The 13658-nt window shown below is 38.7% G+C and overlaps 1 protein-coding gene across 1 annotated transcript in view; it reads left to right on the top strand.

Annotated features, from left to right (window-relative positions):
• LOC102218084 (potassium/sodium hyperpolarization-activated cyclic nucleotide-gated channel 2-like) overlaps positions 1 to 13658 on the top strand; it is a 41419-nt gene that overhangs the window by 12160 nt on the left and 15601 nt on the right. Inside the window, exon 4 of the mRNA XM_023335703.1 lies at positions 12595 to 12813. Coding sequence (XP_023191471.1) covers positions 12595 to 12813 — 219 coding nt within the window. The remainder of the gene's footprint in view (positions 1 to 12594; positions 12814 to 13658) is intronic.

Genomic DNA, 13658 nt, shown 5'->3' with positions numbered 1-13658 from the left:
TATTTATTAAGGAACAAAGCTTTCCAAACCAGCTTGGCACTATGTGAAAAAGTAATTGCCCCTAAACTTAATAATTTGTTGTGTAACTCTTGGTATTGTGCAAAACTTCAAGCATAACTGGCAAGAAATCTTTTACACCAGGAACTTAGACTCACTCTTCTTTATTATTTTAAATTATTATGTATTTTCAAGGCTCCTGGTACCATTTTATACCATAGACAGGTAACTACAGCTGCCATCAGTTTTTAAGAAAATGCGATATATCAAAAACAACTTAAAAAAAATTGGACTTCACAGCATAGTTGTGTAACATGTTGAAATTGGCCCCTGTCTCTTTAAGAACATCCTACCCTTTCTGATACTCCCCCTTCAGCACTGCATTACAGCAATGTCCACTGATAACATTTAAAACTACTAGGAACCTTGTAGTTTCTTTCTTATTGATCTTCTGATCTTGAGTGAGGAAAGTGCAACCTGCAGTATGTTAGATGTTGTTCTGGGTTCCTTTGTGAACTCCTGGATGATTCATCAATGCACCTTTGGGGTAAAATTGGTTGGAAAGCCAGTTTTTGAACAGTTCACCAATATTCCATGTTTTCTCCTTTTTTTAGTTAATGGCTCTCACTGTAACTTGCTGCAGGCCCAAAATCTTTAAAAAATGTCCTTAAAATGGAAAACATGCCAGTAACTTTGTTCTTCTTTTGTTCTTGAATTGGTTTAAATTGGAGCCTGGTGTTGCTCTTGTGAGGTACCTGCTTTTTTTTTTGTTTGTTTTTTTTGTCAGACATGTTATGTTTAAATTATTTCTTGGGGAGTTATAGTTAATTCATAATTTAGCAAGCTCAGACAATACATTCTCACATAAGATCAAAGTAGTTTTTACTAAAATTATCATTTGAGAATAAAATTTTGCATATACTCAGATTTTCTTCTTATGATATGAACATTTCTTTCATAGAGTAGAAACAAGAATACCAGGTTAATTGGTCTCTCCAAATAGCCTGTGGGGTTGAGTGCATGGTTGCTGGTCTTGTGTTTCTGTTACTCAACCTGTTCAGGGTTCAATGGCAACTGGAAATAAACAACTCACCTTCAAGCCCTGCAAAAATAAGTGAGTATAGATGATGAAAGGATGGATTTGAAACATTACAGGGTTACGGCAAAAACAGAAGAAATCTATAAATTTGAAATACTTTTCCACTGCATATCTAAGATTGTACTATCCTTAAATATCATTGCCATGATAAAGTGAGGTAGTGAGTTTTACTTCCCCACAGAGACAACACAGAAATAATTTTGACAGCAGCGCTAACTGACAGACACTGACAGAGCGTCGAGTTTCAGCTGTGTAATTACAACTCTATGTGCACCCATCCTCCTATGTATCTTCATCACAGAGACATCTCGTCCCCATTATTCCCTCTGCCATCAGCAGGAGGGGCTTCAACACAGGGTGGTCTCCAGATCAAGAAACAATCACTACGTATGTCGGTAAATCACTTTATTTATGTGCAGCTAATATTTTGGACTAGACAGCAGCACTACAGTTCTGCTGTGCATTGCAGATCTGATTTAACACACTCACTGGTGTCAGTAACAAAGTGTGGACATGAGAAATGCAAGTTGGTGTTTGACCTAAACAAACAAACAAGAGGCAAGGGAGCCTATTTGCTTCCTGGTTGGAGGAAAAAAAACCTCTTAGCTAGGATTTTAATTGTTGAATCTCAGCTGTTTGCTTGTATAAAAACCGAAAAACAAAGAACCCTGGTTTCTTCACTCTGGGATTTTTAAAAATGATAATATTAGTTATTTCTCTGAAGAAGCTCTTCATGTCTAAAAGAAGCGTTGCCACGCCATCGTTTGCAGCACAGGTCAGAAGTTAGCACAAGAATTAGCATAAAAGCCATCAGTCAGGGGCTTTTAATGATGCACTTCCTGGTAAGTGATTCAGTGATTGTACCGAGCACCACTTCAATTCATTTTAAAAAACAGAATTAGGTGCAGAAATTTGAATTTATTGTGGGTTTATTTCTAAAAGGATAAACACAGATCACAAGATTTAGACTTTTAAACAGCTTATTCCTCAGCCATCAACCTTCATGCTGCTTAACTGTCAGTGACTCTTTCTTGTTTTTCTTGTGCTATTTCGTTCATTTGTACAAATTTTTATGCCTCTAAAATATTTTCTTGTTTTAACATCCAATGTTTTATATTTACTGCAGCGCTTCTAATTTTTAGAAGCCACGTAAATCTAATCTTGCTCGAATGTGCACTGCAAAGTGTTAAAAATGAATGAATACCACCATGCTCAAAGTTTTGAGAAAATATCAAACTTCAGAAAAAAGACTGAAAACAAAGTATGGATAGTGGATAACAAAGTGTATATCCGTAGCAAGTTAAACCCCAGCCACGTTCTTTTGTAGAAATCAACAAGCTTCTTGAAGGATTATCGGTGGACATTTGACTGATTGTCTTATAAGAAATGATAGATTTCAGATTCAGTTTGGTTTGTCTCTTGTCACAGATGTGCCTTTGAAAAAATGTCCAATCTTGTAATTGTGGGCAAATTAAGTTTCCTTCATCTGACACGATTGTTTATCTCAGGTGAGTGGGAAATTGTTCATGATACTTAGTAACAACCCAGCAGCCACAAATGGATCAAGGCCAAAATAAACTGGGAGATACTGGGCACCAGTGCCTTCAAGCATGGCTCAAAGTGGCTCTGACTCATCTAATGCGTGCTACTGGAGCGCGTTATGATTGGAGGACACATGATTGAGCTGCCAAAAGCCTGGTAGTGGCTGCATTATGCTGAGGTTCTTCCATGTTTCTACAAGCATTAATCAAAGAAGGTTGAAACTGGGATGAGGGATAACTAGACAGCCAAACCCTGGACACTGTTGGGTGTCGCTGACCTTACTGAACTTTATTGAACATTTATAGACAATGTTTAAAACTGGAAACCTGCCAGTTTAAATGATCTCTACCATTTCTGCTAAGAAGAGTGGTGAAATATTCAGTCTGAATTATGCAGGGACTACATTAGCTACAAGAAGTGTGTGGTCTAAGTTACAACTTGTCAAACATTAGTAGGAGTTTCTTTCCTTCTCAGTATTATTCTGAAGTTTGTATGTAGTGTCTATATTTGAACCTTTAAAAAAAGAAAATACAGTGACCTTTATTGCTCTAAAACCATTCCACCCTGGGAAAGGAATGATTCTAATAAATTATTAAAAGCCCCAAACTGACCTGACATTCCTGCCCAAGATTACTGTTTGCCAACTTCTTACTGGAACAGTAGGTCAAGTGGCTGTAGACAGCTTTTCTGCCACTTTTGTAAGGAAGCTGCAGGGCCATACTTTGTTTTCAGTCTTTTTTCTGAAGTTTGACATTTTCTCAAAACTTTGAGCATGGTGGTATTGCTGGAATTTTTTATATAACGTTAAATTATCCTGTTTTTTAAAAACACATCAGGACCAGACGATTTAGTAAGTGTTAAGTTTTTAAACATTGGGCATTACTGTGGTGGCAACCTGCTGTTTCCTTTTACAGATAACACAGTGTGTCCTCTCTATCCTCTTCGGATGTGTTTGTGTTTCCCATCAATCATAGGAAAATACCTGTTTCAGAATAAACTGCTGCAGAGGATGCACAAATACTGAACTTTCACCACAAGGATGCGCTTCCTTCCAGATTCAATATAAGAACATTTCTCAGCCCACACTATAAAGATCCCACACACACCGAGACAGGCGAGTGAAAAAGAGTCTGGAGACAGCGCTGACTTTTCAATAAACTCAGATAAGCCTGAGTAAACTAAATTATTGGCTTATGGCCTCATGAGAGGCTTTGTTACATGTGTAGGTATCTATTCAGCGTATCAGCCTCCAAGCTCTGGCATAATTATGCATAATTTCATCTGTTTTTTGACATAGAAAAGAATATGAAAATATAGTTAAGCATTGTGGGCTTGCAACAGTTTAGGGTAAAGGAGATTTGTGGCAAGGAGGTAGAAATAGTGGATGATGGATTTGGTAAAAGCAGTATCCATCCAAGTTTGATTTGAAGAGGAAACAGAGAGGGCAAGTGTACAAATAAATGTATTTTCTAATTTCAGTAGCATAGTTTCACACAAAACGTTTTAGAACTATTCAAGTCGTCTTTATCAGAGCAGGTGCCAAGAAGTCCACAACTCAAAAAGATGCAGAAAAACTCCAGTTTAAAAAACATTGTGAGAAAAATCTAAGTGTTTGAGATTTTATTTGCATTTTTTTCCTTTCACATTTAAAAACACCGTTAAAACATTAATGTCTAAATACTAAAGCTGCAAGCTGAAGTTGGACTCACCTGATGTCATTCTGAGCCTGCAGAGAACAACGATTAATTCAATAAAGGTTTATTAAGCAATAGATAACAGAGCAACATGCTGGATTTAAAAAACACAAACGTCATGTTAATTCCATCTTTAGGTGGGATCTCAGGTTTAAACCCTTCATTGGATCAGACTGAGACCAAAGATGAAGAGGTCATCAAGCTCAGAAGATATCCTCAGAGATGCTGCAATGTTGTATCAATGACCTTGATAAAAGTAACTAACTCCCCTTTGAATTTATGCAGCTCAGAACAAAGTTTTAGCACAACAAGCATCTTTTCCAGAGATGTCTATTGATTTTTGACTAGACAATGAGCGCTGTCTCCTGCATACATTACAGGTGCTGACTTATCACAAGCAGGTAATGCTTGGACAATTTTAAGCAACAACCCTGTATTCAATTTAAAAGATAAGTGAAACAAAATAGCATCAGAATGTTTCATTTCTTTTCATCTTTAACAACAAAAGTCATTTTTTAGTTTCTGCACAGAGAACAACATTGTCAAGATGTGAAAGGTTCCCTGCTGAGAAGCCATAGAAAAGATGGCAGTACCTTCTTTCCTAGTAGAAATGTTAGAAGATATAAATTTAAAAGCATCTAACTGAGGTTAAAGATTGTTGAGTCAGCAAATAGGCCAACCAACCATGACTTTTTAAAATCTTTGTGGAAAAAAGCTTGAATACTTTTTTTTTCTGCAGTGAATAAAGCCATAAATAGACAATCTTTGTGTATTGCTTGCTTTTCTATAAGTACTGAAATTACTGTAGATTAGATTAATACTGTTTCTGCGGTGCAATTAATTGTGAAAATTATTGACGGCAATAAAAATCCTCTGCAGACATTTACTGTTAAAATACAACTTTTTAAAATGATTTATGGATGTGTAAAACCAGACTGTCCACTTTGAGATTTAAAGTTTCTCTGTTGCTCCAGTTTCTTTCTGATTTATACCATACCATACCATACCAACTTTATTTATAAAGCACTTTAAAACAACCACAGCTGATACAAAGTGCTGTACATCAAAACACAACATAACAATAAAAAAAACATAAAATAAAAACTTACAGTTTAAAAACAAAAACAAAAAAAAACAAAAAAAACATACAATTTAAAACTAGATCCCGCTAGAGTTAAAAGCCAAATAAAATAGATGGGTTTTAAGACGAGCTTTAAAAGTGGACAGTGAAGGGGCCTCCCTGACCTGCAAAGGCAAGTTGTTCCATAATTTGGGGCCCATGACAGAGAAAGCCCTGTCCCCTCTGAGCTTCCTTCTTGATCTCGGTACCTCCAAAAGCAGCTGATCTGCGGACCTAAGAGACCGATAAGGTATGTATGGGTGAAGAAGCTCAGAGAGGTAAGCCGGGGCAAGATTATGTAGTGATTTAAAAACAAACATAAGAATTTTAAAATGAATTCTAAAATATACCGGCAGCCAGTGAAGTGAGGCCAGGACAGGGGTCACGTGTTCCCTCTTTCGAGTTCCTGTCAGCAGTCGTGCAGCAGCATTCTGTACTAGCTGCAGACGTGAGAGCAGCGACTGACTAACTCCCAGATAAAGTGCGTTACAGTAATCCAATCGAGTTGAAATAAAAGCATGGATCACTGTTTCAAAATGCTGCCTGGAAAGAAAAGATTTCACTGACGCCAATCGCCTTAAATGATAAAAGCTGGACTTAACCACGGCTCTGATTTGGCTATCCAATTTAAAATCACTGTCCACCTTAAAACCAAGATCTGTAATAACAGGTTTAAAATAAACCTCCAAGGGTCCCAGGTCAACAGAGGAGGACTCACAGGAGCCACTGGGTCCAAACACCATCACCTCTGTTTTGTTTTCATTAAAATTTAAAAAGTTCAAGGCCAACCAAGCTTTAATATCACCTAGACATGCCAGGAGATGTTTGATAGAATGTACATCCTTTTGCTTCAGGGGCAAATAAATCTGACAATCATCAGCGTAACAATGAAACGAAATCCCATGTTTCCTGAGGACAGAACCCAGAGGCAGTAAATAAAGAGAGAAAAGCAGTGGGCCCAGAATGGAGCCCTGTGGGACGCCATAAGGCATTGAAGCAGTAGATGATTCAGAGTCACCAATCTTGACCGAGATTGTTCTCTCCTCCAGGTAAGACCTGAACCATTTAAGAACAGTGCCACCAATACCTACAACGTGGTATAATCGTGATATTAAAATGTCGTGGTCTACTGTATCAAAGGCAGCAGTTAGGTCAAGTAAAATCAGAACAACATGGTTACCAGAATCACATGAAAGAAGGATGTCATTAAAAACTCTTATTAAAGCAGATTCTGTGCTATGAAGAGTTTTAAAACCTGACTGGAAAACCTCCAGAATGCCATTGTAATCTAAAAACTGTTTCAGCTGACAGTACACAAGTTTTTCTAAAACCTTAGAAAGAAAAGGCAGCTTCGAAATAGGCCGATAATTAGCCAGAACAGTTTGATCAAGGCCAGGTTTTTTAAGCAGTGGTTGCACTACTGCATGTTTAAAACTAGCAGGGACCACACCTGATGACAGACTGCTATTTATAATTGCAAGAACAGGCTGCCCTATGCTAGATAAGATATCTTTAAAAAATCGTGGAGGGACAGGATCACGAGGGGAGCCTGATGGCTTAATATGGCCAACCGCGTCCTCTAAAAGTGCGACAGTCACAGGCACAAACTGATCGAAAGCAGCCGAGCGAGGGACCAAAACAGAGGGGTCAGAGTCAGGAGCTGTGATAAGAGCCCTGGTACTACCAACCTTTTCAATAAAAAAATGCAGAAAATCATCACACACATCAGGAGAAGCTTCCAAACAGGCATTCTGTGGAATATTAAGCAGAGAGTCAATGGTGTTAAATAAAACACGTTGGTTATGGCAGTTTGAGAGGATAATATTTGCCAAATATTCCCTTTTTGCCTCTTTAACCGTGCTCTGGTAGAGACGCCAACAGTCTTTTAAAATCTGAAAAGTAATCTGCAATTTATCCTTTTTCCACCTGCGTTCAGCACGACGACATTCCTTCCTTGCAGCACGAGTTCTGTCATTAAACCAAGGCTCAGGTTTAATCCTTGGCTGCCTGGTTTTTAATGGAGCAACCGAGTCCATGATGGTTTGGGAGGAAGAGTAGAACCAGGACCAGAGCTCTTCTGTATCAGAGTGGAGAAAGTCAGATGATCCACAAAGCTGAAGAAAGGCAGTAGAGAACTGAGTGGCAGTGGAAGGGTTAATAATCCGACAGCGCCGAGCAGCAGCACGAGTTTTAACTGCAATTGGTGTCAAACTGACATTGAATAAAACAGGCAGGTGATCCGAGAACACGGAGTCACAGATTTCCAGGTTAGTCACAGGCAGACCACAGGAAATGACCAGGTCCAGTGTGTGTCCGTGCTCATGTGTTGGGCTGGATACAGCCTGCACCAAATTAAAAGAGTCCAGAAGGCTTAAAAAGTCCTTCACCAGAGGTTTATCAGGACAACACACGTGTATATTGAAGTCTCCAACAATAAGAACATGTTCATAGTTAGTTATAATCCCAGATAAAAAGTCAGAGAAATCGTTTATAAAATCCTTATTATATTTGGGGGGCCGGTAGACGACAGCACAGAAAACTGGGTTTACGTGTCTCATCTCAAATGCCGTAAACTCAAAGCTGGGGAAAGACGTCTGTAGAAAACACTGCTTACATCTGTAGTCCTGTTTGTAAACAGTCGCTGTGCCTCCCCCTCTTCCCGAAGCCCGTGGTGAATTAAAATAAGAACAGTCCGCTGGTAAAAGCTCAGATAGAGCACTGGACTCACCAACACTCAACCACGTCTCAGTCACGCACAGGAAATCCAGGTCTTGGTGACTAAAAAAAGCTGTTTATCTTACGTCCATGTCCACTGTTGTTGCGCAACACCCCCCCCCTCCTTTCTGTCTCTACTCTCTCACTCTCTACTTCCTCTTCTGAGAGGGGAGATGTGCTACCAGCTCTCCTTCTAACGGGTTAATTGAGTTTCCTAAATCTGCTGGGATTTACCCTGTCCAGAACTGAAGTAAACTCTGTTTAAGCTGGTTTCGAGAAACGATTCGCCTGGTTTTCTGACGGCCTACATCCAGGTGTCCCACCCTTCTTCCCCCTGTGAATTAGCCAGACTGAGCAGCCTACAGCCAACTAGTTTCACAGAGCACACCTGTTAACGGTCGCTCGTTCTCTATTTTACAACTTGCATTTGTTATTGAACCAGGTAGGTTTTAGTGACTCGGGCGAGTCCCAAGGATGACGTTTTAAATATGGGCTACCAGCAACCTATAAAACATTTTAAACTTTTTCCTCTCCAGAATCAAACATCACAGCTATTTTACAACCATCAAAGAACTTTAAGGTGACTCATTAACTGAATGTCCACAACATCTTTTAGATTTTCTTTATGCTAAATATTTTATTAGTAAAGCATTTTTGCAAGGGTCAGTACAGCTTATTTCAGTAGCAGAAATAATCAAATAAGTAAAATCAATCATCTAGTCTGTCTTTCCCTACTGCTGACTGAGAACTAAAAAAAAAGGGAACCTTTGAGAGAGACGGACGGAGTTTGACGTTTCGAACCCCAGACCTGGCTTGATGATGAAGAAGGTGCTGCAGCAGGAGGAAGATGTTGATCGGCGAAGGCAGGAATCTCTGTAGGTCTGATGAGCTTCTTCTCCGCATGGATGGTGAGGTCACACAGGACTTGGTGCTGGCAGGAAGGAAGGCACCAGTTCTTCTTCTTTGTCTTTGCCTTTGTCTTTATCTTCATCTTTGTCATTGGGGTCTGAACCCAGCCGATGAGAGAAGTGCGATTTGAAGCCACAGGTTGTAGGCCTGACCGGTTGGTCCCCATGGCCGGACAGTCTTCGGCTCCGTGGCCCCGGCTCTTCTTCAGCTGCAGAGTTCTTTGTCCATCTCGATCTTGGCTCGAAGCTGCCCGGAGGATCCAACGAACGGTTCCTCTTTTGCACTCACCTTTTATAGGGTTTCTTTGGCTAGCACTGTTGCTGGGCTTGTTTCATTGGCTGACTGCTCAGACAGATGATCTCATATCCATCACTGTCTTACAGACATTATGTCCTGATGTCTGTGCTAATGTCTCAGAGTTGCTCAACCTCCTGTCCATTGCCTGCACAACCTTTCACCTACTCTCTAAATAAGGCGTTGATCATCTCTGCTCTCCTGTTAGTTCCTTGCCTTTCACCTTTCACCTACTCTCTACCTCCAACATATCAGTGATGTTTAATTGCAGTTACACCTTTTACACCATTTCAAGTTCAATGTCAAAATCACATTTATATCACATTTATTTTCTTTAGCTTCTCTGATTTATCATTAATTTATAATTTTATAACCATAACTTATATCACATTTATTTTCTTCAGCTTCTCTGATTTATCATTCATTTATGATTTTATAACCATAACTTATTAATTATACTTATTATAATCCTAATGTGAGTTATTACAGATGTTTTTCTGAAAAGAAACCAAGAATAATACATGATTCTAATTATTTGATGCCAAAGTTACAGTTACTTGTTTTTCTTGTAAGTGTTCCCACAAATGTTCGTGTAAATATTATTACAAGTAAACCAATATTAATATAAGTATTTTACTTTGAATCTTATCAAATTACCAAAATGTTTAGATTTCATTCTTTAAACTTTCATGATTTAAAATAAGGAATAGTCTCAGCTATTTTTTATAAATCTGCAGGCTGGAACTTACTTCCTCTTTTTCCAGGAAACCTGCTTTTCCTGTTTAATGACTCTCTCTGACTGACTATGATTTCTTATGATTAGATAGAAAAAAGTAGAATTAAAGCAAAGTTTGCATGAGACAAAAACAACACACACAACCAGATTTATTTTATTGACACTTAAGTCTACTGTTGGGCCTAGATATCACTTGAGTGATTCATTTTAAAGATAACTTTATTTATTATTACTGTTAAACTAAAATCTCCAGCATGGGGAAGTGGGATGAGCTCGGATTTTCTTGACACCACCAAGAGTCTTAGAGTGAGAGCTGATGAGACCAGAAACAAAACAATCTTGACTGTTTACCACGTCAGTCTATTTTACTGATTGTCCCTAAATGTCTAGCAGGCTAAAGGCTTTTAAATTTGTCGATTTGTAAAATTTTGCTTTTTCTGCTGTTGCTATATTGTTGCAAGGAGCATGCTGGACATTCTTAAACATCCAAAACAAAATAAAATCTGGAAAAATATTAGCATTGGCAGCATGTTGTATAAAATCCGGTTATTATCTGATTTGAAGGGATATGGGTAATGGTGAATTTTACAATATCACAGTGAAATTGAAGATGAGCAGCTCGTGCAGAGTCTAAGTTAAATGTGCATATTAATTGAGTCATGCATATAAAATTTAAAGGCATAGAGCAACACATTTCAACAAGGTTAAAACTTGATGAAAATACTTTCTACAGACTGAAATCCACAAAACAATATTTTATAAGCAATAGATAAACTTTTAGGAGTTGAGTCCAAATCCTTCTCCTCTATACTTCTATAATATTCAGCATATCGAGTCCAAAACAAACACTGATGTTACAAATGAAGTCTCAAAAATGAAAGCATTTTTGCGAGGCCGCATGCACTACAGTGATGTTGCAGCCCACACAAAGACACTCTTTAGAGCTCGGCGAGATGAATGCAAAGCCCTCTCTGTTATCTGGCAGGTTCAAACAGCCTCTGTGCCGCTAATGGAGATGTTGGTTACCGGCAAAGCAAAGGATAGCTCCCAAACTGAGATCCCAGAGGAGAACTGTTGAGACTTAGGTGGATATGGAGTCTCTCCTGCTCTCAATGTTGTTCTATTTCAGAATCAAAGTGCTCACCATTCATATATTATTCAACATGGTTCACTCCACTGTTTCTCTTACTGTTCTCAAACTCACCATTTACTCCCAGCCCACTTGGTGGAGCTGTACGTATTGTTGGAGTTCCCAGTCTCCTTTACTGGTATGTAGTGGCCCCTTATCACTCGGTGGGCCTTTGGCGTTGCTTTGACTCAAACCTTTATGTGGAACATGATCCTCACTTAAAACTTGTGAGTTTTTTTCTTCTTCACTGATCTCTGGGAAAAGTTGTAATTTTTAATTCATCTATTACTGGTAGATTGGGAAAAGTTACGGGGAAGATTAATACCTGTCTCAGGAGCACCATGACGGACACACACAGTTGGGTTTTTATTTCAGGTTTAATTACCTCAAAATTCACTAAAATGTATATATTAATGATAAATCCCCCCTTTGTAATTATTCATCCCGTCTTTAATCTTAACACCCACCAAGGCCTAATTACAGCCAGAAACATGTCTGACACAAAGTAGTGGATCTTGAAAAACAAACATCATGGCTCCAGTGAAAATGGTCAGCGTTCCCAGGGGTAGGGAACCGACTAAAATGACTTTCAAGTGCATATTGACAAGGTCAAAGGTCAGTTTCTGTGTACTTCTTAAAACTGCTGATCAGAAAGAACATAAAGCCAAATGAAAGCTTTTTCACAGCTTTGTATTTGGTTTGGTTTTCATGTGTGCCAGCATTTGTCACATAAACTGTTTTTTGTGAAGATAAGTGAACAAAACAAAAACAACGAAAAAAACAGTAATAAATAAAATGCAATCTGATTTACGTTGAATGGGTTTAGCGTTGTGTTAAAGCAATAGTGTTGTTGGGAAAAACAAAGCAGAAGAAGTTTTATTTGTGTTGTTGTAATAGATGTTGCGTTCATCGCTTGTTCTCACCGAACAACCTTGTTAACGCCTCTTTGTAAATCACAATCGGAAGTTTGCTTTCCGAGCCCCGACTCTCCGTGCAGCGCGGCCCGGTGGCCGCCGCACGCCTGTCTCTGCCTGCAGTAGATTCCTTCTCACAAAGCTATGAAAGGGCATATTTAATGACCTCTCATTATCATCTCTCTGAGGAAATCGTTTCCAAACCGCCTCTACTTCACTGATTAGGCCTCGGAGGATTTCGCTGATGTTGTTTCCACTTCCTCCGTCTTCCCTTCTATTGCAACACAGTCCCGCAAGTTCTCATTTGTGTGAATGCTCTTCCACGACCCGACTGTCCCCAAAGAGTTAGTTAAGCCGTCCTCTCTCCGCAGCCACTTTCTCTTCAAGCATGTCATTTCACTTTATTGAACTGCTTGTTTGTCCTATTTTTCTTCTCTTTCCACAGAATGACACTTGGTCAGAACTCTACTCCTTTGCAGTTTTCAAGGCAATGAGCCACATGCTGTGCATCGGTTACGGCCGGCAGGCCCCGGAGAGCCTGTCAGATATCTGGCTGACGATGCTGAGTATGATTGTGGGAGCGACCTGCTATGCTGTCTTTATTGGCCATGCAACAGCTTTGATCCAGTCCCTGGACTCATCCAGACGACAGTATCAAGAAAAGGTGAGGGAGCAACCGCACCCCATGTCCTCAACACTACATTTACTTTTTTTTTTTATTTATGTATTAAAAAAAACACTTCAAAACCTGTTTACATCGCTTCTATTTTCTCAAAAAAAGAAGATTTGAGATTTGCGAAATTCGCACACTTTGACAAGCATCAATTTATGAAATTGATTAAATATGATAAATATCAGACTACCTGAAAACCTCTCACCTTTCCACAGAATAACAGAAAAAAAGTAGTTTTATTTCCCTTTTTGTCAAATGGACAGCAGTCATCAGTATTACTCAGATTTTTCATGGATTTATTGCCTTTGGCTAAGTAAGTTATTAGTTTTCGGATAAGAGAAACTCTGGGAAGAGAGGGAAGTGAACAGTTGTTTGAAACACATAACCAGTTCCTATATGTATACCAGATATCTTTTTTTTGCTTGATGTGCACAGAAAGTTAAGTATAATAACAATAATTTCTCAGGAAGGAAACACTGTGGCCTGGTAATGTTTGATTTTTATGCTTCAGTGTCAGGTTTTATGGTTTTGTGTTGCACAGAGAAAAGTTTTGATATTTCACAACTGAAAATGTCACTAAATTTAACATGAATAATACAAATTGAATATTTATCTAAAACACAGTCCAATCGCTGCGTTACCAGTTTAATATGTAACTTTTCTGATGTTGGAGAGAAGGAATGAAATTACAGGTTTTAATTTTATGTTATTTACTTTCATTTATTTAATTCTCTTCTCTCTGATTGGTGATCGAAGTTATATAAGTTGTCTAAGTTGTCTAAGTTTTACAAATGAATAATTAGTAACACTAATACAAGCCAAACCCACCATAGTTA

This window comes from Xiphophorus maculatus, chromosome 6, assembly GCF_002775205.1.
Source record: "Xiphophorus maculatus strain JP 163 A chromosome 6, X_maculatus-5.0-male, whole genome shotgun sequence".
Classification (NCBI taxonomy): Eukaryota; Metazoa; Chordata; class Actinopteri; order Cyprinodontiformes; family Poeciliidae; genus Xiphophorus; species Xiphophorus maculatus.
This window is presented reverse-complemented; position numbering and strand designations above follow the sequence as displayed.